General features: G+C 52.5%; 1 protein-coding gene across 2 annotated transcripts; it reads right to left on the reverse strand.

Moving 5' to 3' along the window:
- Positions 1-8: 8 nt before the first annotated feature.
- On the reverse strand, positions 9-27,668 carry DEF6 (DEF6 guanine nucleotide exchange factor). Of its 2 annotated transcripts, none has more exons than XM_036317569.1 (12): positions 27,072-27,668; positions 13,662-13,777; positions 12,759-12,899; positions 11,959-12,144; positions 10,124-10,360; positions 9,893-10,039; positions 3,759-3,867; positions 3,262-3,560; positions 2,308-2,474; positions 1,997-2,195; positions 797-887; positions 9-601 (listed from the first exon to the last, which is right to left on the reverse strand). In XM_036317569.1, exons 2-12 carry the CDS (start codon positions 13,662-13,664, stop codon positions 378-380), a joined length of 1,803 nt encoding a protein of 600 aa, XP_036173462.1. In that variant the 5' UTR covers positions 13,665-13,777; positions 27,072-27,668; the 3' UTR covers positions 9-377. The 2 variants fall into 2 exon arrangements, with proteins under 2 accessions (XP_036173462.1, XP_036173461.1); XM_036317568.1 differs by lacking the exon at positions 13,662-13,777 and having other exon boundaries at positions 27,072-27,193; positions 27,506-27,663.

A 27,668-nucleotide genomic window follows, 5' to 3' on the forward strand; every position in this document is an offset into this window, starting at 1 on the left:
GACCTGACCAGTAATTCACTCCGAGAAGTTTTTATTTGGAAATGAGCCTCCACAACTTGGTGGCAGTCTGGGGCTCATGGACCCTGGCTTGTTTGTTTACTCTTTTCCAGCCCAGGGCCTAGGATCCTTGGGGTTAAGGCACAGGATCAAGTTCTCAAGGATCAACATCCCAGGCAGCCTTAGTGGCCTGGGGCCTGGGGCCTGGGGCTGATGGCAAAAATAAACTAGGTTCCATTCCGGATTGTTTCGTGGTTGGAGGGCCTCGGCCCCTGACACCAGGTCCTCAGCTCCCTCTTTGCAGGGGCCAGTGTCACCCACAGGCCAGCTGTGGCAGGTCCTGGTGGGCATGAGGTTGGGGGGAAAGAGGCTAGCAAAGGCTAGTTTTCTGGTTCTGGGTCCAGTTTATCTTCCTGAGGGCTGGAAGCCGAGATGGGAGCCTCATCCCCACCGTTGAGGGACTTCTGCTGCTCACTGGTGCTGGGTGAGGCGGTCCTGCTGCCCTGGGATCCCCAGCGGGTCAGGCGCTTCAGGGAGGAGTCGCGGCGGGCAAGGAGAGGGGGCTGGAAGCCCGTGAAGGAGCTGCTGGTGGTGGGACGCTTGTCTGGCAGAGAAAAGGCAGGCGTGAGTCAGGAGAAAGGTACTGCGAAAGGGAGAGGTTGACAGGCCTGGCCTCAGCCCTGGGGAGGAGGACCTTCTGGCCTCCAGCCCTGCAGGCTCTGTAGGTCTGGAGGCGCCCCTCGCCCTCCCTTCGCCCTCCTCACTCTGGGGAGAGCGCCGACGTCTAGCCCACTCTCACCTCCAGGTTCAATTGGATGCATGAGCCTGTTCATCTGGACATTCCAGTGTCTCACGTTGGTGCTGGCCTGGCGCAACTTCCGCTTGGCGGCCTGCGGACACGACACAGCCAGTGGGGAGGGGTCAGAGCCACTATCCAAGACAGCGTGTCTTGACCGTTACAGGAGCACAGGCCCCTTAGGATGTGACCAAGGCTGCTGACCGGCTCCTCAGAGAACTCATGCGTATTCACAGAGTGAGGTACATATACAGAGTTGGTGTCCAATTTCAGGGGACTCATAAGACCCCTCCCACAGGGTTGCAAATAGCCATAATTATAGTTTCCGTTTATTAAGCGGCCAAGATGTGGTAAGTATATTTATTATCGTATTCAACCCCCAGAGCAGATGTTAACCACAAACAAGTGCAGAAGAGGTTAAGTGACTGGCCGGGGACACACGCCGACCTGACACCTCCGCCCCACCGCCTCCCGGGAGCTAGTGTGCAAGCCTCTGCTCCATGTTCACCCGCCCTTAGCCGCAGGGGGTGGGGTCGTAGAGGAACTTTTCCTTTCCGTGTTACATATTTTTGTGTGTGAATTTTTTTATGATGACCATGCAAGCCAACAAAGGAAAATAAAATAAACACTATTAATAAGAACAAAACATCAAAATATAAAACTTCTCTTCCACAGAGATTTGTGCTTCAAGGAGAGGATGCAAAATACAGGGATAGCAAAATAGGATCTTGGAAGAGAAGGAGGAAAAATTTTGCCCAGATTAATAGTAATGATAAAAATAGCAGCTAACGTTTCTTCATCCCTTACTACATATGAAATACAGTGGGGCCTTGACTTACGAGTTTAATTCGTTCCGAGACCGAGCTCCTTAGGAGCTCGTTAACTCAAATTACTCTGTCAACTCAATGCAAAAAATCTGCCGAGAGACAGCTGGTATCTCAACGAACTCGTTAGTCGGGACACTCGAAAGTCAAGGCCCCACTGTACCACCTATTATCTCGTTCAATCTCATAACAATGCTATTTCCAGTCCCCATTCCCCAAGGAGGGACTTGAACTCAGAGAGGTCAGGCAATTCTCCAAGGTCACAGCCAGAGGGGGACGAAACCAGGGTTTGAGAAAAGGCGGGGGTGGGAGTGGGGGGTGGGGATCTGAGGTTCCCGCTCTCGCTCTGCCAGTCACCGCCGGTCCCCGCAGGCCTCACCTCCACGTCCTCATCCGCCCTCTGCCGGTTCTGCCGCACCTCCTCCAGCTGCTGCTGGGCCAGCTGCAGGGAGCGGCTCTGCATCGCCATCTCCTGCTGCAGCTCCTGCTTCTCCTGCTGCGCCTGCTCGATGTAGCGCTCCTGGTCCTCCTTCATCCGCATCAGCCGCTTCAGCTTCTCCTCCTCCTCCTCCAGCAGCCTGCGGCCGGCCGGGCGCACTGAGTCGTCTCCAGAGCCCAGGCACCGGGAGGCGCTCAGCAAGCGGGGCGGCGGGAAGCCGGGGAGGGGAGTCCGAGGTCCCTCAGCCTTACCTGGTCTGGGCCAGGCGCACGGCCTCCTCGTCCCGCCGAGCTTTCACCTCCAGTTGCAGAGCCTCCTGCAGCTTCTGCTGCATGTCCTCCAGCTCCTCGATGCGCTGCCGCTGCCGGGCAGCCTCCTCCTCCTTCAGCTCCATCTCAGCCTGCATGGATGCCCGGGCCTGCAGGGGCGGAGCCAGCTCAGGGGGGCCCAGGGCAGGGAGGCGGCGGGCGGGCGCCCTTTCCCCAGCGTCCTGCTAGGCTGGCCCCACTAGTTCTCTCCAGGAGAGAGCCTGGGGAGTTCCTGCACGTCAGCTCTCCTGACCTGATCCCTTCCTGAGAGCCTGGCTAGGCCAGATAACCATCAGCGAGCTGAAGCTCCTAGCACCAGCCTTCATCATTACTATTATATGTGATAGCATCATGTGTTATAATGGAGGCTGGTGCTGGGAAGGGAGTGACTATAGTTAGAATAATTGTTATGACAGCTCCTTCTCATGTGATCCTCACCAGCCCTCTGCAGTCAACAAGCCACTGGTAAGTCACTGAGGGACGGAGAGGCTGAGTACCTTGCCTGCGATGCCAGGGCTCCGAAGAGGCAGCGCTGGGAATGAATGCACGTGTCTGAGTCCAGTTCTAGATCTCTTCAATCCTAAACCTCATGGCCTCCACACGCTGAGTACGCCCCGCTTTCATCCCCCCTTCCACCCATCCTGAATTCCCCAAATTGGCTTCATTGTAAACTCAGATCAAGTCTAGTGTCATCGATTCCAACCCGAATCCAAGTTCATCCCTAATGACATGGTCTTTAGGGGCTCCGGCCCCACCCATCCGTTGGCTCAAGCCCCACCTCACACCTTCTCTTCCCTCAGCCACCCCGCTGCCAGTTTCCCGCACCCTCCACCCAGTCGTATCCCTCACAGGCCCCGCCCCGGGCCCCGCCCACGGCCCCGCCCCCAGCGGCCTCACCTGCTCGGCCTCGCGCAGCTGGCCCTCCAGCGCCTGCTGCAGCTCCTGGTGCTGGCTGCGGCGCCGCGCCTCCTCCTCCTGCAGCAGGCGCTCCGCCTGCCGCTGCGCCTCCTGCAGCAGCTCCAGCTCCTGCAGCTTCCGCTCCTTCTCCTCCTGCAGCTGCTGCAACCGCAGCAGCTCCTCCTCCTTGGCGGCCCGGCGCCGCTCCCGCTGCTCCCGCTGCTCGCGCCGCTTCTGCTTCAGGTCCTTGTGCAGCGATGTCTTCCCCTCGGCCTGCAGCCGGATGGCCATCTGAATGGCTGCGAAGGGAGCGGGAGGGAGTCAGCAGGCGGCGAGCCCGAGGCGGGGCGGCTCGAGGTGGCCCGCTGCTGGAAAGGGACCTTAGGAGTCGCTGGAGTCGCCTCCAGCCTCCCGCTGGGCAAAGTGTCATCACCCGCTTTACACAGATGAGGCGACCGAGGCCCAGCCAGACCCAGGCCACCCCGTGAGCAGCTCACCAGCGGTCCACTCCTGGCGCTGGCGCGTGTCCGAGGCGCTCATCTCGTACGTGCGGGAGGCCGTCTTCACGCAGAACATGCAGCGCTTTCCCTCGCGGTCAGGCAGCACCTGGGAGAGGGCAGGTGTCCAGGCAGGCTGGCCTCACTGAGGTCAGGGTCAGCTCCAGCTCCAGCCCCTACCCCTCCTGGCTGACCGTCTTCCCTGGCCACCCTCCCACCCTGTTTGCCGGAGCCTGTGTGCCAGCTTGGAGTTACTTCTGGGGCTACGTGTGTCCTCAGCTCTTGTAGACTTTGCTCTTTGCAGCGGAGTGGGCTGTTTCCTTGGTATCTCCCCGCAGGGCCATGCTTGAACACCTCCAGTGACCGGGTCCTCACTATCCAGAATCTTTTCCATTCCTCTATTTCACGGATACTTTGGAGTGTCTACTGAGTGCCACTCATTGTTCAGGCATTTGGGATACTGATGTGGGCCTCACAGACCAAATCCCGCCCTGCTAAGCTACACTCTAGTGGAAAATAATAGTTACTACATTTTGCGCTTCTTATGTTGTAGGGTCTGTACTGGTGTTTTATATGCATCATTTTATTCACTCCTCCCAGACAACCTTGTCAGCCAGGCATCATTATCTCCACTTTACAGAGAAGGAAACCAAGGCTCTAAGAGGCCCAGAGCTTGCCCAGTTCACACTGCCTGTTAGTGGTGGAGTTGGGATTTCTGCCTAGATCTGTGTCCTTTCCACAGTGACACCTGTTTCCTCATTTGACAAAAATGGACAGAGCCTAGGGAAGGGGTCCTCAAACTTTTTAAATAGGGGGCCAGTTCACTGTCCCTCAGATCGTTGGAGGGCCGGACTATAGTTTAAAAAAAAACTATGAACAAATTCCTATGCACACTGCACATATCTTATTTTGAAGTAAAAAACCAAAATGGGAACAAATACAATATTTGTATTTGCATGTGGCCCGCGGGCCATAGTTTGAGGACCCCTGGCCTAGGGTGGCTATAATAACTTTTTAAAATGTAAAATAACAAGTGTTGGTGAGGATGTGGAGAAATTAGAACCCTCATCCACTGCTGGTAAGAATGTAAGCAGGCGCAGCCATTATGGGAAACAGTTTGTTCCTCTAAAAGTTAAATAGAATAACCCTATGATCCAGCAATTCTACTCCTAGGTATGTACTCAGAGAAATGAAAACACATCTCCCCCCAGAAATTTGTAGATGGATGTTAATAACAGCATTATTCACAACTAGAGGCCTAGTGTATGAAAATTTGTGCACTCAGGGGAGGGTAGGGGGTAGTCCCTCAGCCTGGCCTGTGCCCTCTCGCAATCCAGGACCCCTCAGGGGATGTCCACCTGCCAGCTTAGGCCCGCTCCCAGGGGATTGGGCCCAAGCTGGCAGTCAGATATCCCTCTGGCAGCCTGGGAGCCCTTGGGGGATGTCTGACTGATGGCTTAGGCCTGCTCCCCATGGGAAGTGGGCCTAAGCTTCAGTCAGATACCCCTAGCGCTGCTGAGGAGGCGGGAGAGGCTCCCACCACTGCCGCTGCTCTCGCAGCTGTTAGCCCGGCTTGTGGCTGAGCAGTGCTCCCCTGTGGAAGTGAATTGACCACCAGGAGGCAGCTCCTGCGTTGAGTGTCTGGTGGTCAGTGCACGTAATAGTGACCAGTCGTTCCCCCATTAGGGTCAATTTGCATATTACCCTTTTATTATATAGGATAGCAAATAGATGGCAACAACCCAATGCCTAGCCTATATAATAAAAGCCTAATATGCTAAGTGTCTGGTCATTCGTTCATCCATTCAACCAATCAAAGCATAATATGCTAATGATATGCTAAGGCTGCTCAACTGGTAGCTATGACGTGCACTGACCACCAGGGTCAGACGCTCCAACTAGTAGGTTAGCTTGCTGCTGGGGTCTGGCCGATCGGGACTGAGCAAGATGGGCTGGACACGCCCTGGAGCCCTCCCGTGGCCCCTCCCCCCCGCCGTCCCCCCCCACGATCGGCCTCCCAACACCCCAATCAGGGGCAGGGCCGGCCAGCCAATCACCTGTGGTCCCTCCCCCCAGCTAGCCCCACCCCTGATGCGCCCCCATTGGGGTCGGGCTGGTCAAACCCCACCCGTGCACAAATTCATGCACCGGGCCTCTAGTCAACAAATAAATTGAGAAGCAAAATGTCATATATCTATAATGGAATATTATTCAGCCATGAAAGGAATGAATTCCTGATCCATGCCACAACATGATGAACCTTGGAAACATGCTAAGAGAAATAAGCCAGACACAAAAAAACCCAAATATTGTACTATTCCACTTATATGAAGTGCCTAGAATACTTATTCATGGAGACAAAGGAGGGGTGGGTGAGGATGAGGATGAGTTATTGCTTAATGGGTACAGAATTTCTATTTGGGATGATGAAAAAGTTTTGGAAACAGATGATGGTGATGGCTACACAACACTGTGACTCTATTTAATGTTACTGAATTGTACACTTAAAATGGTTAAAATGGCAAATTTCATGTTATACATATATTTTTCCTACTATTAAAAAACTTTTTGTGCCTGGCTGGCATGACTCAGTGGTTGAGGATTGACCTATGAACCAGGAGGTCACGGTTCAATTCCTAGTCAGGCAACATGCCTGGGATGTGGGCTCAGTTACCAGTGTGGAGCCTGCAGGAGGCAGCCAATCAATGATTCTCTCTCATCATTGATGTTTTTATTTTTTTTAATTAATTAATTTTTAAAAAAATATATTTTATTGATTTTTTACAGAGAGGAAGGGAGAGGGATAGAGAGTTAGAAACATCAATGAGGGAGAAGCATCAATCAGTTGCCTCCTGCACGCCCCCTATTGGGGATGTGCCCACAACCAAGGTACATGCCCTTGACCGGAATCGAACCTGGGAACTTAGAGTCCACAGGCTGATGCTCTATCCACAGAGCCAAACCGGTTAGGGCATCATTGATGTTTTTATCTATCTCCCTCTCCCTTCCTCTCTGAAATTAATTTAAAAAATTTTAATTTAAAAACCAAACCAAACCAAAAAAACCTTTTTATTTTAAACCTCTAAAACAAGCATGTCAAACCCATGGCCCATGGGCTGCATGTGGCCCACAACGAATATTTTTGTGGCCCAGCCAATATAACAGTATGTAAGAAACATTTTAATAAAAATTTTGTAACTTAATTTTTACAATATCCTGTTATACATAATCTACACTAATAAAAGAGAAACATGGTAATTGGCGTACGACCGCTACCCTTCCCATTGGCTAATCAGCGAGATATGCAAATTAACTGGCAGCCAAGATGGCAGCTGGCAGCCAGGCAGCTGATGTGAACAGGGAGGCTTGCTTGCCCCAGCATGAGGAAGCCAAGGTTCCCCGTGGGCAGCTGGGGGGCTCTGAGCTCCTGAAGCAACAACTCCAAAAGATACAATGTTTCAATTATAGAAGCTAAAAGATGGCGGTTAATTTGCATACTCAGGCTCCAAGCGGAGCGAAGCCAAACAGCCCTGAAGCGGCAGGGCAGAGAGGCCTCAGGGCCCGGGGATCAGCGGAGCCGAGAGGCCTCCCACCCTGGTTATCAGCGGAGCTGAGAGGCCTCAGCACCCCAGGATCAGCGGAGCCGAGAGGCCTCCTGGCCCCTGGATCAGCGGAGCCGAGAGGCCTCCCTGTCCAGGTTATCAGTGGAGCTGAGAGGCCTCCCGCCCTGGTTATCAGCGGAGCTGAGAGGCCTCAGCACCCCTGGATCAGCGGAGCCGAGAGGCCTCCCTGTCCAAGTTATCAGCGGAGCTGAGAGGCCTCCCGGCCCCTGGGATTAGCGGAGCCGAGAGGCCTCCCTGTCCAGGTTATCAGCGGAGCTGAGAGGCCTCCCGGCCCGGGATCAGCGGAGCGAGAGGGGTCCTGGTCCTGGGATCAGCGGAGCAAGGAGACCTCCCAGCACCGGGATCAACGTGACAGGGGGCAGCGACCAAACCCCTGATCGCCCTGCAGCTCTGTGCATGACAGGAGGCGGCGCCCCAACTCCCCAATCGGCCCTGCTCTGAGCCCAACCAGGTGCTGCACCTAGGCATTGGGCCTGCCCTCTGCCACCCGGGAGCAGGTCTAAGCCAGCAGGTTGTTATGTCCCGAGGGGTCCCAGACTGCAAGAGGGCACAGGCCGGGCTGAGGGATCCCCCTCCCCCCCAGTGCACAAATTTTTGTGCACCAGGCCTCTAGTCTATATATATAAAAAGCCTAGCCCTGGATGGTTTGGCTCAGTGGATAGAGCATCAGCCTGTGGACTGAAGGGTCTCAGGTTCGATTCTAGTAAAGGGCACATGCCCCAGGTTGTGGGCTCAATCCCCAGTAGGGGGCAAGCAGAAGGCAGCCAATCAATGATTCTCTCTCATCACTGATGTTTCTCTCTCTCTCTCCCTCTCCCTTCCTCTCTGAATTCAATAAAAATACATATTAAATTAAATAAATAACTAAATAAATTCTTAAGTGACCGTTACAACTGTGTCACTATGATGCACACTGACCACCAGGTGGCAGATGCTCAACACAGGAGCTGCCCCCTGGTGGTCTGTGTCTTCCCACAACCAACCTCCCGTGGCCGGCCCAACCTCCTGTGGTCCCCCTCCCTGGCTGGCCGGCACCAATTGGCCCCGATTGGGACTGGGCACGATAGCCCTTATCAGCCCCCATCCCTGGCCAGGCCGAGAAACCCCACCCATGCACAAATTTGTGCACCAGGCCTCTAGTTATTAATAACTAACTACAATGTTTGCTAATGACTGCTTACTATTTTCATGTTGCATTCATTTTCCCTTATGCGCCTCACACACAGACGTACCATTTCCACTAACACTAGCAGCGAATATTTTAGCAGCCGATTGCCACGTCACTAGTCTTGGACTGACTAGTTTGGTGTGCACAACAGGAAATATTTCGTTTTTGGAACACAAGAAAAATAGGTTTATTTGCGTTTCACTTATTAATTTGTGCAGTTATTCAGTGTCTGGTAAGTTAGTGTTCAAGAAAAAAAATTAATTTTGATTAAAAAGTTCTATTATTTTATGTTAATGATGACTCACTTATTTCAGCCCTTTGTATTCAGCATGTCTCTATCGAAATAAAACTACGTTTCTATGAAAATTGAAGCTTTTGTTTTTTTGCGGCCCACATAAACTTAAATTGCTTATGTGGCCAGTGTTAGGCTTTGAGTTTGACATGCTTGCTCTAAAATAATAATGGACACAGCCAAGGGAGGGGAGGGAGGGGAAGGGGGAAAGGAGGGGGTGTGGAGAAAGAACAAGGAGGCGAAGAGTTGCCAAAGGGAATGGACTTTGGGTGAAGGAGAAAGACCTTTAAAGGGGATTTTGAGGTTTTGCTGGGTAGTGTGAGACATAAGCCGTCTCCTCTGAAATCTTTAGCAAAATCCACATTATTCACCAATGACTGCAGGTTTAAGAGAGAGAGAGGGAGAGATCTCAGAGAGGAAGGGGAAGGCAGAGAGAGAGAGAAAAACATCAATGATGAGAGAGAATCATTGATCGGCTGCCTCCTGCACGCTCCCCACTAAGGATGGAGCCCGCAGCCCGGAAATGTGCCCTGACGGGAGTCAAACCCGGGACCCTTCAGTCTGAAGGCCAAAGCTTTATCCACTGTGCCAAACCAGCTAAGGCTAAAAAAAAAATTTTTTTATTGATTTCAGAGAGGACGGGAGAGGGAGAGAAAGATAGAAATATGGATGAGAGAGACACTTCCATGGGCTGCCTCCTGCACACCTGCTACTGGGTATTGAGCCCAGCCCATAACGCAGGCATGTGCCCTGATCAGGAATAGAATCTGGGACCTTTTGGCCCATGGGGCATGCTCCATCCACTAAGGCACACCCGTCGTGTTGCAGGGGTTTTTTTTGTTTTTGTTTTTTAAATAAAAAAAAACAGCAACACACCTTGACATGGATGAGAATGGCCTTGAGACACCCAGGTATATTTGGGTGACACACATCTAAGCAAAAATAGTCACTGGCTTTTCTCCACTCGCCCTCCTGAGCCTCTTGCCCTCACACCCCATGGAAGGCCTTCTGGGCCCCGAGGTGCGCGCCCGCCCTCCCCCTGGCCCCTTACCTCCACGCAGCACTGCCCGTCCAGTGGGATGGTGCCCCTTTTCTCCTTGCACTCTTCACTCCCAAAATAGCAGAGGCAGCTGGGCTGCAGCTGGAACCAGCGTTCCGCCCAGTTCCTCCTCAGGTGCCCTCGCTTCCACAGGTAGCCCTGCCAGACAGGGCAAAGTCAGAGGCTTCACTGCCCCCCTTCACTCCTCCTTGGCGTCCTCCCCTGTTGCCAGCGTGGCCTGACCTGCTTCAGGACATCTTGGATGAGCTCCTGGTAGACCTCGTGGATGGCCATGCTGAGGGTGTCCCGCCCCACACCGCGAAGACAGCGGCCCGAGTTGAAGAGCTCCAGGAACTGCCAGACGCTGAGCCCCCCGGTGGTCTGGGCTGCCTGGGCCTCCTGGGCCAGCAGCTCCTCCAGCTCTGCCAAGCTCACCTCCAAGCTCATGCTGCTGAGCACCTTCTTCAGCAGGTACTCCACCTGCAGGGGGAGAAGGCCTGTGACTGCCCAGGCAGTGTTGCTGGTACCAACACTAGGGGGCGCTCCCCACCTGGCTCCCAGAGCCTGGGCGGAGGTGACCAGGAACAGGGGGGTGGGAGTGGGGGCAGAGAACTAAACTGGTGAACCAGGGTAGAGATTTGGGAGGGGATCCTGGAGTCCCAAACCCAAGTCAGGCATCCACTCCCTTTCCCCAACTTACAGTCCCATTCCTTCCTGCCTTAAATGAAGGGCAGGCGAAGGTAGGCGCTATAGGCTAGGTAGGGGCTAGGTAGGGGCGAGGCAGAGGCAGCAGGTCACAGAACATATCAGAGGGGGTGCAGGAGCCCTCTCATCCAATACCCTCACTTAGCAGATGACAAAACTGGGCCCAAAGGGGGAAGTGACTTGTTCTAAATCACACAGCAAGTTAGTGGCCGCCAGAACTTGACTCGGATCTCCTGAATCCCATGTGAGCCCTCTTCTGAGCCCCAACCCTGGGGGCCCTCCCTTATGGGAGGGCGAGGGGCCTGATGCTGGGGTAAGCAGGGCAGGGACAGGAAACCTGTTGGGGAGGAACCGGAAGTGGTGGTTGGGGTACATCCTGCTGCAGCTGGCTCACACTGAGTGCTGATCACAGCAGCAAGCAGCCTTCTGGGAGGCCGCCTGCCCTGACTGGCAGGGCCTGGCAAGGCTGCCAATCTCGGTGTGTGTAGATGGACACACGTCCCTCTCCTGCCCCAGCAGCTTCTTGGAAAACCCTGGGTCTCAGCTGGGACTGGGGTGGGGTGCGTCAGTTCAGGGCTCAGGTGGCTCCCCTCAATGTTCCCACAAACAGAAGCAAGGATACAAATCTGAGAGCAGTCAGATGTGTGAGTACTTCTGTAAACACAGAGGACCCTCCCCGTTTGCTCTAATCCAAAGACTTAAGTTCGCCTTGACACCCTCACAGCCAAGAGGGCTTAAAGGGCGGGAGAAGGCTGAGCAGATGGGAGAGGGCGGAGAGCAGAGGGCGGCAGGCTGACGGAGAAGGGGGCCATGCCCTGACCTCACTGATGAGTTGAGGAGGGAAGGTGCATGCCTGGCCTCTACTCCCAGGAGACCCCCTGGTCCTGCGCTGAGCCTGCCCCTGCGCTCCCTGTACTGTAGCAGGAGGGGAAATCTGGAGCCAGGTCAGATGCAGTTGTCCACCAGGAGTAATGAGAGAGGTCCTAGAAGGGTCTCCCTCCCCCTCATAGCACACCTTCTCCCAGGGCCACGGTCCTCAAATCCTGCATCTGATCTTAAATGTTTTTGTTTTAAATGCCCAGTAATGTATCGGCATTCACACCTCTGTGTAAATAGAATTACAGGTCATTTTCCGGCTGTGAGGCCGGCAGGGCCTGAGGAAGTGTGGTTTTGCTTCTCCTGGGAGAAGGCACAGGTGTTCTGATAGGGGCGGTTGGGGGTGCCCACAGGTAGCGGGGTGGAGCAGGTATCAGCATGGGAACACAGAGAAGAAAGGGGATGTGGGAAAGTACAAAGGCCCCTGGGCTTCCTTCATGGCGTGGCTGAGGCCTGTCCTCAACTGGTGCAGTCCCTGGGGCTGCCATCACCCTCACCTCATCGGGAACCATGATCAGAGGGTACTTGTCCTCAGACAGGAAGTTGAAGAGGCACCAGAGGCGGAAGGCATCCTGATTGGAGAGCATGCTGTTCCCGTTGCTACCCGCCCGGTAGTTCTTCTTGGCCGTCAGGGTCCAGCACAGCTCATCAAAGTGCTCCTTAACAAAAGCCCCCTCCTCCACCTGCCCCCAGGCCTGAGGTCAGTTAAGGAGGCCCCCGGCCTGGCTCTACCCCCCACCAGGCTCCAGCTGGTTTCTCGGGTCATCTACTCTCCTGCTCCCCACCCAGCCAAGTCCCCCTCTAACTGAGGTATCCCTGAGCTGATTACCAGGTGACCAGCTGGTTCCAACCACCCTGACCGCCCCGCCCTCCCCCCCCCCACACACACACACATCCACACCCACCCAGTTCCCTTAGCCCAGAGGAGAAAGAAGGAAGGCCCTGGGGGGGGTGGACAGTCAAGAAGAACCTGAGAAGACAGTGACAGGAGGAGCAGGGGGGACCGCAGAGGGGGAGCTGGAGAGCTCTTTGTACAGGTTACAGCCTGAAGCTGGAGGTGGGCCTCGGCAGGGATGGGGCGGGAAGCTATGGGAAGGGCGGAGGCTAGGAGAGAGCTGAGGGAGACCCAAGGTGAGCTAGGAGGGGTGGGCTAGGAGGGGTGAGTGGCTGGGAAGTGAAGGATGGACATGGGAGAGGTACAGAGGGGACAGAAGTGGGAGTTTGTAGGGGAGGACATGTGTTGGGGTGCTGGCTGGGAAGTGGGGAGAGGTAGAGGTGCCCCCCCGCTGGGCCCCACCTTGTCCAGGATGTACTTGTTGAGGTAGGGCATGTATCCCTGGCTGGACACGGGGCCATCGTCGTCGTCTCGGAAGTGCTCCTCCAGAGCCACGGGGTCGTGGGGGATGTGCAGGACCGTGTACAGGTTGTGGGACAGCACCTGAGACAGAGGGCCAGTTAGCCTCCCTGCGCCCCCACCCAGACCGGGCCCACAGACAGCCCCACCTCTGTCCCCTTCCCCATCCTGGGGAGGTCCTCTGCCCTTGTCATGCAATTCAATCATAACGGAAACACACCCATATATAATGGAATATTATTCAGCCATAAAAAAGAATGATCTTTACCATTTGCCACAACATGGATGCTAAGTGAAGTAAATCAGAGAAAAACAAACATGTATAATCTCAATTATATGTGGAATCTAAAACAAACAAACAACCACAAAAAACCCTCATAGATTCAGAGAACAGATTGGTGGTTGCCAGCGGTAGGGGGAGCGGGTGGGGAAAATGGGTGAAGGGGTCAAAGTTACAAACTTCCAGCTATAAAACCAGTCACGGGGTGCAATGTCCAGGGTGATAACGGCAGTTAATAGCACCGTATTGCATATTTACAAGCTGCTAAGAGTCCATTTCTCCAGCAGGAAGGAGGTTGGAGCTGAGGAAAAGAGCTACCATGTCACCGAAACCGGTTTGGCTCAGTGGATGGAGCGTCGGCCTGCGGACTGAGGGGTCCCAGGTTCGATTCCGGTCAAGGGCATGTACCTGGGTTGCGGGCACATCCCCAGTAGGAGTGTGCAGGAGGCGGCTGATCGATGTTTCTCTCCCATCGATGTTTCTAACTCTCTATCTCTCTCCCTTCCTCTCTGTAAAAAATCAATAAAATATATTTAAAAAAAAAAAGAAAGAAAGAAAAGAGCTACCATGTCTTCCAGGGCTTTGAGGAGACCAGATGCGTGGCCTTCTGGCCAGGCGTCTGCGATTGCACATTGTTGGAGCGATCATTGTGTCCCTGGGGTTGCAGCTTTCTGTGCGTTTGCTGTGGGGGAACCAAGAAAGAAGGCATTTGCAGATTCCCACAGAAACTGTAATTCCAGGGAAGAGTCTGAGGAGATGAAGAAGGCTGGCATCTCTCAGAGTGCAACGTGACCTTGGAATGTAAGGAATTTCTTTGGGTTGAATTCCATAAAAGTTTGTCACTGAGCTATGCTCCTGAATATGAAACAGGGATATATGAGCTAAGGCAGTGATGGCGAACCTTTTGAGCTCGGCGTGTCAGCATTTTGAAAAACCCTAACTTAACTCTGGTGCCGTGTCACATATAGAAATTTTTTGATATTTGCAACCATAGTAAAGCAAACATTTATATTTTTGATATTTATTTTATATATTTAAATGCCATTTAACAAAGAAATATCAACCAAAAAAATGAGTTCGCGTGTCACCTCTGACACGTGTGTCATAGGTTCGCCATCACTGAGCTAAGGAATAGTTCTCTTGATAAAGGAACGATTTGATAAATAAATGATTAAGAAATAAAAAAGAGCCCGGCGGGCGTGGCTCAGTGGTTGAGCATTGACCTATGAAGCAGGAGGTCACGGTTCGATTCCCAGTCAGGGCACATGACTGGGTTGCGAGCTCGATCCTGGTGTGGGGTGTGCAGGAAGCAGCCGATCAATGATTCTCTCATCATTGATGTTTCTGTCTCTCTCCCCTTCTCATTTCCTCTCCGGAATCAATAAACATATATTTAACAACAGAAAAAAAATAAAAATAAATAATAAATAAGGAAGTTGCTAAGAGAGTAAATATTAAAAGTTTTCATCACAAGAAAAAACCTTTTTTGGTACCTACACGTGGTGACGCATTTTAACTAGACTTATTGTGGTGGGCATTTCCCAGTACAGTTGACCCCTGAACCACGTGGGGTTAGGAACAGCAATACCCCCACCTCCACCCCCACAAAGTCGAAAATCCAAGTATAACTTTTGATTCCTCGAAAACTTAACTACAGCCCTGGCCCAGGGGTTGTAGTGCCGTCCTGTACACTGAAGGGTTGCGGGTTCGATTCTCAGCACGTACCCAGGTTGTGGGTTTGAGCCCCAGTTGGGGTACCTATGGGAGGCAACAGATCTGTTGAGGGCGGAGGTGATCAGAACAGGGGGGTGGCAGTGGGGGCAGAGAACTAAACTGGTGGACACTCTAAAATCAATTAAAAAGAAACATTAAAAAGCTTTTTTAAAAGCGTAACTACAGTTGTCCCTCGGTATCTGCGGGGGATTTTTCCAGGACCCCGTGGACACCCAGTTCCGCAGATGCTAAAGTGCCTTCTGTCACATGGCGTAGCACAAAGCATCCGGCCGGCCCTGGCGGTTGGAACCCCATCCGCGGACTGAAGAGACGGACCCACAGTTGGTGAATGTGCAGATGTAAACCGGCGGACGGGGAGCTGAATGTGGTCTATTGAAAACTACCCCCTATAAGCGGCCCGCAGTTCGAACCCGTGCTCAAGGGTCTCCTGTATGTACCCATAGTGGATCATCACAGTGCACACCTGAAACTAATGTGAAACGCCAGTCATACCTCAAAAGCAGGCACAAGAAACCGAAAACAAATACTCACCCCAAAACCTGAGCTAAGCGCTTTACATATACTTCACTTAACCCCCGTAATAACTGTCACTATCCCCATTTTAGGGATTACAAACAATAACCCCAGGCCCTGAGACATTAAGTAACCCACCCAAGGTCAGAGAGCTGGCAGAGCTGGGATCAACCCAGGCAGCCACGCTCTGAGCCACTGCGTAGGGAGGGGGTCTGTCCTCTTTCAGGCAAAGACACGGAGGCTCGAGGCACCACCGCACAAGAGCCTGCCATTCAAACACAGCTCTGCAGGCCCCAAAGCCCAAGCACTTCCTGCGATGTCGGGCTGTCGGCAGGGAGACGGCCTGTCACCCAGGGCAGAAGCCCCAACCTGGTCGGTTCCCACCAGAGACTCTGTGTTCGGGCTGCAGCCTGCCTGGCACCCAGGTGTGCCCGCTGCCGTCGGCACAGGCGGTGTGTGATTCCAGGCCCCGGCCTGGTAGAGATGGAAGGGAGCTGCAGAGGGCTCAGAGGAGCGTCCTGAAAATGGTCTGTGGGGGACAGATGTAAAGGACAAGGCCTAGGAGGGGTGGAGGCCATAACGGTATGGAGGGGAAGCAGGGGTTGGTTAACAAACCCATAATATTAGACACAAGAGGATGAAGTTTGAACAAGGAAATCGGGGTGTGTGTGGGGGGTGCCTTGAGGTAATTCTGCTATAGTGCTTATCACGCAGCATAAATGACCAGTCACTGTGCACACCTACTACGTGCCAGCAACGGCATGAGGTGCTTTCCCCTGCACGCCACAGGTAGCCGGTAAGTGCTTCTCTCATGGCCGACTCCACCATCAGTTAACCTGGGAATCGGCTCCTCTGAGGCAGAGCTGGCAACATCTACAGAGGGCATGCGTGCCCAGTCTTCGTTTCTCTATTCTCTCCTGTGACAGGACGGGGAGAAAGGACTGAGACTTCTCCCCAATGTTCTTGGGCCTCAGGTTCAACTTGGCAAAGTGGGATGTTGGGGGGCTCAGCAGAGCGTGTTTTCTTTCCCCTAACTTCCCTCTGGGCAGCCATCCCTGATCCCCACCCCAACCCTCTTTCCCACACTCTTCGAATGATCTCACGTGCCATCTTTGGTTTCGCCTTATCTTGTTCTAGAGGACAGCAGAAGTTTCTTCCTCATGAACTCTGCCCCCTCCCTATTTTGATAATAGAGACTTTATTTCCCTTGAGAAGTACCTCTCCCCCATTCCCAGTATCTGTGCTATTGACCATTTGCACCCCTACCCCACCTGTCTGCAAGGGTGGGCATATCAAGGTCACAATGATTGCTTCAAGGAAGGGCACATGACCAAACTGGGCCAATGAGAATCAGCCCTAGGATTTTTGCTTCCTCTGGTGAAAAACAGGTATACCCTTTCCGTGGAATTGTTAAGTTGGGTGCAGCTGACATCTTTGTCCCACTGTGGGAAGTGCCTGCTTACAAATAAACCCATCAGTGAAAAAAGCAGAATCAAGAGATAAAGAGAGTCATCATTTCAGAACGTGATCCAGCCATGCCTGACATCAGTGCTATGCTTAGAGCTCTGGTTAGGTGAGCCCAGTAAAAAACATCTTCCTTTAGTTACCTTGAGTTGGGTTTCTATCACTTATACCCAGAGAAAACATGACTAATACATGTGTGATCACAGAACACCAATCCCCAGTCCAGGAGGTGCCACTGGCTCAATGCCCTTTACACCCCAGGGTGACTAACAAGAGAGAAATATCCACTTCTGGAGAGACACACGTTACTCTAAGAGTTTTATATATTTCCACCTGTTGCCTCCTTACCTTCCTTCAAGTCTCTTAAAGCACGGCTTTAAGAAGCTCCCTGCATAGCCCAGCCAAAGCGCTACACTCCAGTGGCGGGCATGGGGTGGGGGTGGGGCCTTGGGTAAACGCCTTCACACTCTGAGCCTAAGCTTTGGTGTCAGTAACACGGGATAACGCCTGCCATGGCTGTGAGGCTGGAGTGCCAGGCTTAGGTCTGCACGGAGCAAATGGCAGTTCCCTTCCTGTATCGAAAGTGCAGTTTGTATTGTTGTTCATCCTCACCAGAGGACATGTTTTCCGTGGATTTTTGTTATTTATTTATTTATTTATTTATTTATTTAAATTTATCTTTATTGTTGAAAGTATTACAGATGTCCCCTTTGTTTGTTTGTTTTTTAAAAATATATTTTATTGATTTCTTACAGAGAGGAAGTGAGAGAGACAGAGAGTCAGAAACATCGATGAGAAACATCCATCAGCTGTCTCCTGCACACCCCCCACTGGGGTCATGTCTGCAACCAAGGCACATGCCCTTGACCAGAATCGAACCTGGGACCCCTCAGTCCCCAGGCCAACGCTCTATCCACTGAGCCAAACCAGTCAGGGCCCCTTTATTTGTTTGTTTTTCCCATTGGCCCCTCTACCATGCACCGCCCCACCACTGTATTGTCTGTGTCCATGATTTTTAGAGAGTGGAAGGGGGAAGAGGAGGGAGGGAGGGAGGGAGGGAGAGAGAGAGAGAGAGAGAGAGAGAGAGAGAGAGAGAGAGAGAGAGAGAGAGAAACATTGATGTGAGACATCGATTGGTTGCCTCCCACAGGCACCACGAATGATTGAAACTGCATGGGCTGACATTCTAGCCATTTAGCAATACCAGCCAGAGCCAAAGTGAGCTTTTTTACGAACAAATTGACATAGACACAAAGACTAGTCAGATGAAGTCCTGAGGAGGCAGTGGAGAAAAGGAGACTTGAATGCCCTACTTGGGAGGTGTGAATTGGTAGTCTTCCTGGGGGCAAGGATCTCTCAGACTTAAAGAGCGTGAGCCCAGCATTTCTACTCATCCAACCCACAGATGGCTCACTGAGGCCTGAGGCCGCTGTTTATAATGTGAAGAGGTGGCGACAGCCTGAGGCTTCCTCAGGAGGGGAGGGCACTGGTGTTGCAGGCCTGTGTGTGCTCCTGGGCAAGCAATTTAACTTCTCCAAGGCCTTCGTCCTCTCTGGGAGGGCCATAAGGGGGCCTGCTCCACAAGGGTTTTTCTAAGGAAGAGCTTGTTGGCACAGTGCCTGGTGCCTATTCCTGGACTGGAGTCGCTCTTAATCCCAAACCCCCGAAGGAAGGTGCATAGTGCATTGTTTAACAACGGCTATGAGCCATTTTTTATTAGTATATTTGTATAAACAGACATAGAAAGCTAAGCGCAATATATGGGCAGGTGAAAAAGTAAGCTGTGGGATAAAATGTTTGTAAAACAAACGTGTGCAAAGATGAGGTTGAGCCTTACCAAGGGGCTATGATACACGAGAAAAGTAAAAAGGCACCATCTGATGGAAGCTGATACATGACTTGGAGGAAATTAAAGTAGAAATGGGGATAGGAGTGTGGGGGTTTCCACTGATTTTTTTTTTCGGAGCGGCTCCCCCTCCTCCGAATTCCAGCCTGAGGAGACCAGCAGCTGGTAGAGGTCAAGGCAAAGCTAATGGCCTCAAGCCAGCAGATTCCTGGAGTTGTTCTTAACTTCCCCTCCACCAAGAAGGTGTTGTCTCTCTCCAGAGGAGGCAAGCAACCCTACAGAGCTCTAGGACTACCCTGAGTGCCGACTGGAGGCTCAAGAGCCTCCCCAAGCCAAGTAGGGAAGCCCCAGTTCGCCCTCCCTGCCTTCCCCGGCTCCTGTCAGCTAAGGGGACGTGGTAGGCCGGCTCCCTCCTAAGATCCTCCAGCCTCTGTCAAAACATCAGAGGTCAGCAATTTCATATGTTCAACCTTATATATTTACTAGAGGCCCGATGCACGAAATTCGTGCAAGGGTAGGCCTTCCTTCCCCTGGCTGCTGACTTCGCAGCCCTGGCCCCCACCCGCACCCACCTTGGCCTGGCACTACCCACATCTGCCGCCATAGACCCCCGGTTCCCCGGTTCCACAGAGTCCCCCCCCCCCCCCCCACTCCCCGATCGATCGCCCTGCAGAGGGTGGCCTGGGCCTCCCTCTGCAGGGTGAGCATGAGGTGATGGCAGGGCCCCCTGACCAATCTCATTGCACCCGCCTTGGCTGGCCTGGCGCCAGTGCGTGTCATAGCATGGTCGACCAGTCGGTCGTTCTGCTGTTCAGCCGTTTGGTTGATTTGCATATTACACTTTTATTATTATAGATTTGTACATAGAAAAAGAAATCTAGCCCTGGTGGTGTTTCTCAGTGGTTAGAACGTTAGCCCAATCAAGGGGTCGCGGGTTCGATCCCCAGTTAAGGGTGAGTGCCTTTGTTGCAGGTTCCATCCCTGCTCCAGCCGGGGTGTATGCGTGAGGCAACCAATCGATATGCCTCTCCCACATCAGTGTTTCTCTCTCCCTCTCCTTCCCTTCCACTCTCTCTAAAAAAAAAAAAATCAGTGGAAACCCCCACACTCCTATCCCCATTTCTACTTTAATTTCCTCCAAGTCATGTATCAGCTTCCATCAGATGGTGCCTTTTTACTTTTCTCGTGTATCATGTTCTCTGCCTGCAGTGGTAGCACAAGGGCTGGGGTTAGCTCTGTTTGTCTTACGGCCGCATCACTGGGCTGGCACACGGTGCATGCAATAAATCTGTTGAATGAACCTAAATGCTTCATGGGGAGAAGAGGAAAAAATACAAAAGCCGGACAGAATGAACTGAATCTCTCTGAGCAAGTTAACCTCACTGGGCCTACTTTCATCTCTAAAAAGGGCGCTCAAGGAAATAACGCACAAACCCCGCCCACCCCAGGACAGAGCCTGCCACACAGCAGCACAGGCGTTACCTAAGCCACTTTTGTCCTTGGTCTATTGGCCCACACTGTCCTCCTCTAAGACCTACCTTTCTCACCCGTACCTTTCGCCAGTGGAATCTGAGGGGCCCAGGGCAGAGGACCTGATCCCCATGAGCTGTCAGGAGTCAGGACAAGGAGGAATTAAAGGCTCCAGACACTCAGGGCTCAGGGCCTCTCCCCAGAGAGCTCAGCAGACCTCAGACTGCCAGGCTTCCGGTGCCTGGTGCGGTGGGGGCTGGGCGGGGAGCAGGTGTGGCCAGAGGGTCGTGCTGGAAAGGAAATGGCCGGGATGGGGCCCGCAGGAGCCTCAGTCCTCAGCCCCGAGGCAGGAACGCTGGCTGCGCTCATTTTGCAGAAGAGCACGTCAAGGCCTGCTCTCGATCTCTAGGCTATGCTGGCTCTGACTGAGCATCAGAATCGTCTGGGGAGCTGGTGAAACTGAAATATGCTGGGCCTGCCCAGACCTACTGACTCAGAGTTTCCTGGGGTGGGGTCCAGGTGTCTGCAGTCCACAGGCTGCCGTGTGGCCTCCCTCAGAGAGAACTCCCACAGGCTCCCCCACCCACCCAGGTAGCCCTGACCTCTGGGTTGGCAGCCATTGACCTTGGACAGGCTTCTTTTATTCACTGTTTCCTCTGGAGGCATGTGGTTCTGGAGTGCCCTCAGAGCTCAAGTGCAGGGATCGGGGCTGCTGCTGTGCCCACGGTTCTGTAGTTTCCAGCCTTCAGGAGTAGATGCAGATACAGGGGCTTTGAGGACCCGTAAAAGCACCAAGCAATGACTGCAGAAAGACTGAACAGTCACTCTCCCCTCCTCCCTCCTCCGTGGCCTACAGTCTTTACACGTATCTAGGTGCTAAGTGATTTTTTAAAAACATGCAGATCTTTTTAAGAGTTACTGAATGTATTTTTCTCAACCAGCGTGTACTAAAGTTCAGCTGCTACCATGAGGGAGGAGCACTGGGAATTTTAAAAGGCCAGAGCTGTGTGCCTGCTAAGCAAGAAGGGGCTGGAAGGGCTGGGTGTGGGCATCAAAGGGAAGAGAGGCTCCCTCCGAAGAGGGAAGGAGAGCTGGCCTCAAGGCTCAGTTTCACCTATTTGATGCATTTTGTTCACATTAAGTTTTGTAGGTTGCTAGCTGGATAGCTTAGTGATCCCCAGTTCAACCCTAGGACTTTGCAGATGAGAAACTGGAGGTCCAGAGATAGTGGTGATTTTCCAGGTTACCCAGCTGGGGAGTGATACAGGTATACAACTACGTGACTTTGCATCGAGTGGTTTACCATTAAGCCATCCTCCCCCTCCTCCGAATTCCAGCCTGAGGAGACCAGCAGCTGGTAGAGGTCAAGGCAAAGCTGATGACCTCAAGCCAGCAGATTCCTGGAGTTGTTCTTAACTTCCCCTCCACCAAGAAGGTGTTGTCTTTCTCCAGAGGAGGCAAGCAACCCTACAGAGCTCTAGGACTACCCTGAGTGCCAACTGGAGGCTCAAGAGCCTCCCCAAGCCAAGTAGGGAAGCCCCAGTTCGCCCTCCCTGCCTTCCCTGGCTCCTGTCAGCTAAGGGGACGTGGTAGGCTGGCTCCCTCCTAAGATCCTCATCAGCCAGAGACATGATGTTCCACCCACACCCCCAGTCCTAGGCCCCTCACTGTGGCCCTGGCAGTCGGGGTCAAATTCTCAATGGGTCCCCCATTAGGCCTAAAACCAAAGCTGCTCCCTAGGGAAGAGGGTGTGGCCACTAGGAAGCCCAGCCTCCCCAAGGGACCCTCCCTGCAGCCCTGTCAGGGCTACTTGCTCCTAAAGTTCTTTAGGGAAGGAGGTTCTGAGGACCATCCAAAAACTCAGTCCTCAACCCCTGAGAAATTCTAAGCTCAACCCCAATCCAGAAATGTCATTCCTATTGCTCTAGTTTTTAAAAAATTGACTTCAGAGAGGAAGGAAGAGGGGGAGAGAGATAGAAACATCAATGATGACAGAAAATCACTGATCAGTTGCCTCCTGCACAGCCCACACTGGGGATCGAGCCCGCAACCAGGGTGTGTGGCCTGACCGGGAATCGAACCATGACCTCCTGGTTCATAGGTCGACACTCAACCACTGAGCCACGCCGGCCGGGCCCTATTGCTCTATTTTCAGTGTTCTCAACCCAACTGGACAAAGAGCACTGTACTTTCTAAAAGAATTCAAAGAGAGGAAAACTCATCTGATCTCGCCCCCAGCCTTCTCTTCTCCAGAGAAAACACTCCTGACCCCTTGGGCTGTTCAGAGGACCTGCTGTTCTTCCTCTTCCCTCTGGCCTCATCATGGCTTTGCCCAGGACAGTCAGTGGCAGCCCTTCTACCAACACATCAGAGCAGAAGTGGCAACTTCACAGACACATGTAGCTTGCTCTGGCTGGTGCAGTTTTCCTGCTTGGTTCCAACCAAGGACTCCCAGCCCAGGGGCAGTTTTAGTGAGGAGATGCTACCCCCAACTTATCCCTTCTCCCCAAGTTTTTTAAAGGGGAGAGGGTTGGTGGTGAAACCAAGATGGCGGCATAGGTAAACACCGGAAATTGCTGCCTCAAACAACCACTTCAAAAATACAACTAAAAGACAAAACGGACATCATCCAGAACCATAGGAAGGCTGGCTGAGTGGAAATTCTACAACTAGAAGGAAAGAGAAAAGCACACTGAGACTCAGGAGGTGCAGAAGTAAAGTGCACAGGTACGGAGGCGCACGTGGAAAGGGCTGGCAACTGAGGACATGGTTGTCTTTTTCAATCAGGAGGGAGTCTCAAGCTCCCGATTGCTCTGAACTCCAGTTCCGGGCGAGTCTCTGGGGACCCAGACTCATACAGGGAGAAACGGGACTGTCTGGCATTGGTCGGAACTCAAGGGCGGGTTTCTCCCAGAGGTGCTTGCAGCGATTACCGGGACACTGAAACGCAGGGCCTCTTAGGGTAGGACTGAGGATCAGCCATAGCTGTTTGCTCTGCCCTGTTGATGCCCTGAGACCCCGCCCCACCCAAGCTGCAAGCAGAGGCTTTTGCATATGCCCTTTGCAATCTGAAAATTACCTAACAAACTGCAGCTGGGTCAGAGAGACCCAGAACTTCCAAAAGAAGGCCCAAGGCCCCATAGCAGCTTGCATTGCTTCACAGCTGGGCCTCATCTGGGCACCTCCAAACCCCAAACAAAGAAGAGGAATCTGCAGATCTCTCCATAGCTCCTTCTGGGTAGCCTTAGGCCGAGGCTAAATTAGCACCTCCTTAGACCCAAGAGCCAGTGTACCCAGTGGTCAGAGTGGGACCATCCAGATTACAACTCCTCAGATCCATAAGGGACACACTCAGGGGGCAGACTCAGTGAGTACTAAAGCCCCACTGAAGCAAGTTTGTCCCAGAAGGGTTTCTCCAGCACAGAAGTTCTCCCACTGCAGACACAGCTGATTCTCACAGCCAATTGGCCTGGAGGTCAATTCCTCCCAGTGATACCTACAACAATCAAGGCTTAAGTACAACAAGACTGTGCACAAAGCCCACAAAGGGGTGCACCAAGAGTGTCCACCTCAGGTAACTGGGGAGGCTGAGTCACTGGGCCCTATAGGACACCTAGCACAGAAAGCCACTCTATCAACACAGGGAAGCATAAAAAAATGCAGAGACAAAGAAACAGGTCACAAATGATAGAAATAGAGGAAAGCAAACTACTGGATATAAAGTTCAAAACCACGGTTATAAGGTTTTTCAAGAATTTTCTAGAAACCGCTGATAAATTTAGTGAGACCCTTAAGAAATCTAGTGAGACCCTCGAGGTTATGAAAAAGGACCAACTAGAAATTAAGCATACACTGACTGAAATAAAGAATATTATACAGAGTTCCAACAGCAGACTAGAGGATCGCAAAATCAAGTCAAAGATTTGAAATACGAAGAAGCAAAAAACACCTGACCGGAAAAACAAAAAGAAAAAAGAATCCAAAAATATGAAGATAGTGTAAGGAGCCTCTGGGACAACTTCAAGTGTACCAACATCCGAATTTTGGGGGTGCCAGAAGAAGAGAGAGAGCAAGACATTGAAAACCTATTTGAAGAAATAATGACAGAAAACTTCCCCTACCTGGTGAAAGAACTAGACTTACAAGTCCAGGAAGCACAGAGAACCCCAAACAAAAGGAATCCAAAGAGGACCAACCAAGACATATCATAATTAAAATGCGAAGAGTAAAAGACAAAGAGAGAATCTTAAAAGCAGCAAGAGAAAGAAACTCAGTTACCTACAAGGGAATACCCATACGACTGTCAGCTGATTTCTCAACAGAAACTATGCAGGCCAGAAGGGAGTGGCAAGAAATATTCAAAGTGATGAATAGCAAGAACCTACAACCAAGATTACTTTACCCAGCAAAGCTATCATTCAGAATTGAAGGTCAGATAAAGAGCTTCACAGATAAGGAAAAGCTAAAGGAGTTCATCACCACCAAACCAGTATTATATGAAATGCTGAAAGGTATCTTTAAGAAGAGGAAGAAGAAGAAAAAGGTAAAGATACAAATTATGAACAACAAATACACATCTATCAACAAGTGAATCTAAAAATCAAGTGAATAAATAATCTGATGAACAGAATGAACTGGTGAATATAATAGAATCAGGGGCATAGAAAGGGAGTGAACTGACTATTCTTGGTGGGGAAAAGGGGTGTGGGCGGTGCGGGAAGAGACCGGACAAAAATCGTACACCTATGGATGAGGACAGTGGGTTGGGGAGGGTAAGGGCAGAGGGTGGGGTGGGAACCGGGTGGAGGGAAGCTATGGGGGAAAAAAGAGGAACAACTGTAATAATCTCAATAATAAAGATTTAATTTTAAAAAGAAAAAAAAAGGGGGAGAGGTTGGATATCTCTCTCATCTGCTTCTTCCTCCGCCTTCTGACCACTTCTCTATTGCTCTCTTGCCTTTCCGGCATCCCCACCCCCAACACTATCACTACTTCCTCCCATTCCAGGGTTCACCTCAGATGGCACGGGCTCCATATTTATGCCCCATCCACCACCTGCGGGAGACTCTCACAGCCAGCTCAGGTTCCCTGAGTGAGCCAGTTTTCTGTCGTGTGGAGGGAGAAATCCACCATTGACCTCGTGTGACCAAAGAGGCTGCTGTGGGCTCAGTTTGAGTTGTACAGACAGCAAACAGTTCAAGTAGGCAAGCTTCCCATGGAATCGTCCCTGCAAATATTCAACCTGTGGGGTGGGGAGCAGCCACTGGCCTGCTTAGAGGCCAAGACAGAGGCTCAAGAAGAGATGGATTTTGGATGACCTGCATTTCTTCTGTCTAAACTGAAGACCCCGCTAGATGACATGAGTGGCAATAAACGAATTGAAGTAGACTATAGAGAAGAGCCTGCCAGTAGCGCTGTTCTCCCAGGCGATCAAAGGCATAGTGGAATCATTCATTGGCTGCTCACAGGCTGGCTAAGGGTTAGGTTACGGGACAGGACCAGTTTGGGACAGCCAGTGACATTGCCTCCAAGATCAGCAGTGTAGGCGGTTGGAATGAGGATGGGGATAACACCTACCCAGTTCCATTCATCTCTGGTTTCTAGGCACCTCCTACCTTGGTCATTAAGAATGGAGATTTCCTTGAGGCTACACCCCTATTTGGGAGTGCCCAGAGGAGACACCAGGTCCAGAGAGCTGCGGCCTACCCTGCTCCCGTCTCCCACTGTTCCCTGGTTCTAATAGTTTAGGGCAGCAATTTTCAACCCTTTTCATCTCACGGCACACGTGATTACTAAAATTCTGTGGCACACCAAAATATATTTTCTGCCAATCTGACACACACAAAAAAGTTTAAATTAAAAAAAAATTCCTCACTCAAGGAGTGAGGGATATTTTTTCCATTGAGAGTGTGAAAGGAAGGTAGCCTCCTTCTTGCGCCCCAACTGGGATTGAACCTGCAACCAAGGTACATGCCTTTGACTGAGAATCGAACCCAAGACTCATGGGTCTGTGGGCCAACACTCTCATCATTGAGCAAACTGGCCAGGGCAGGTATAATTTTGATTCATTCACACCGGACGGCTATTGTGGTGTTGGCTGTTGTTATTTTTTTATTTGGAAATCTAAGGGCAAAGAGGTCAGTGCCCCTGACTAAATAGGCATTACATGTTTCAACAGTTCTTGCAGCACATGGGTTGAAAAGTCACAGGCCTAGGGTCTTGCTTCTTGCCCACTCACCAGGGTGGAGAAGACGGCATCCCCACAGGCCTGGATGAAGGAAGGAGAGAAAGCCTTGGGCCTACCAGGCACTGTCTAGGGCCAGCGAACCGTAGGGCAATCACCGATGGCTCTCCCTGGGCTCAGATTCCACCCCCTTCCTACCTGAGGTCTCAAAGCTTAAGGCAACAGTTCTCTAACCCGAAGTGGGGGGAGGGGGAGGGGGAGGTAGGTATCAGCATAATGCCCTTCCCAGCTCAGTCCCGCTGGGAGGCAGGCTTCCGAGGAGCTGTTCTGCCAGAAGAGACCCAGCGGCCAGTTTGGACTGGGAAAGGCTCTGTAAACCTCTCGGCCGCAGAAGTGACTGACAAGCATTAGCTAACTGTCTCTCTTCAAAGGCAGGAGGAAGCAGCAGGGAGGAGCAGGGTACGTGCCCAAGCTTGACTCCGGGGCGATGTGTACTCATCGCACGGAGTCTCGGACGTCACCTGGCCCGTGGCCCTCAGAAACCATGATGCCGCCTCAACATCCCGACATCGGAGGGGCAGGCTCTGGGCGATGGCCCTGCACCGCCCCTGCTCCCCGGACAGTGGGCAGCAGCCACCCAGTACTGGCCCCCTCCATGCCCGGGCCTCTCGATGGCTGGGTGCCCGAGAGTTCAGTGTTCACGCCGGGCTGGGCGGTGGGGCCCGTGGGTGTCTGCCAGCCTCCCTGGGCCCCGCGTGCCCTCACCTTGAGCTGGGACTTGGAGACCTTGCCGCTCTTCTCCACGTCCAGCGCGGTGAAAGCGTACCAGATGGACTTCAGCAGCTCCTTTCGCAGGGCCATGGCTGAGGCGCCCGCCCACGGTGGCTCTGACACCGAGATCCGGTTTCAGGAAATGCAAACGGTTGCCGAGACCACAGAGGGGCTGGCGCAGGGCGAGAGCTCCACCTGCCTGCTCGCCCGGCTGCCTGTGCTGACTGGCGGGGCCAGCCTGTCGCTCCTGCAGGGCTCCGTGGCTCCACTCGCCAAGGCAGCGACGCCCAAGCCCCAGAGCTGGGGCCCCAGGTCTGTTCCGCTGGCCCCTGGGCTGCCAGAGACAGCCTGCTGTGGGCAGACGCAGGCCCAGCCTAGCTTTGGAGTCACATGGGGGTGAGGGGAGTCCTGTCTCATTCCACACTTACCAGATCCGACATAAACTGCTTAACCTCCTCGAGCAGCTTCCCCATTGGTAAAGCAGGGGAAACACCCAGCCCCCGAGTTGTAAGAAGGCCTGAGAGCAGCTGTAAGCAGAGTAGGCGCTGGACAAAGCATTCCTTTAGTGCCATCTGACAGGACTGGGGGGTG

This window comes from Myotis myotis, unplaced genomic scaffold (genome assembly GCF_014108235.1).
Source record: "Myotis myotis isolate mMyoMyo1 unplaced genomic scaffold, mMyoMyo1.p scaffold_m19_p_7, whole genome shotgun sequence".
NCBI lineage: Eukaryota > Metazoa > Chordata > Mammalia > Chiroptera > Vespertilionidae > Myotis > Myotis myotis.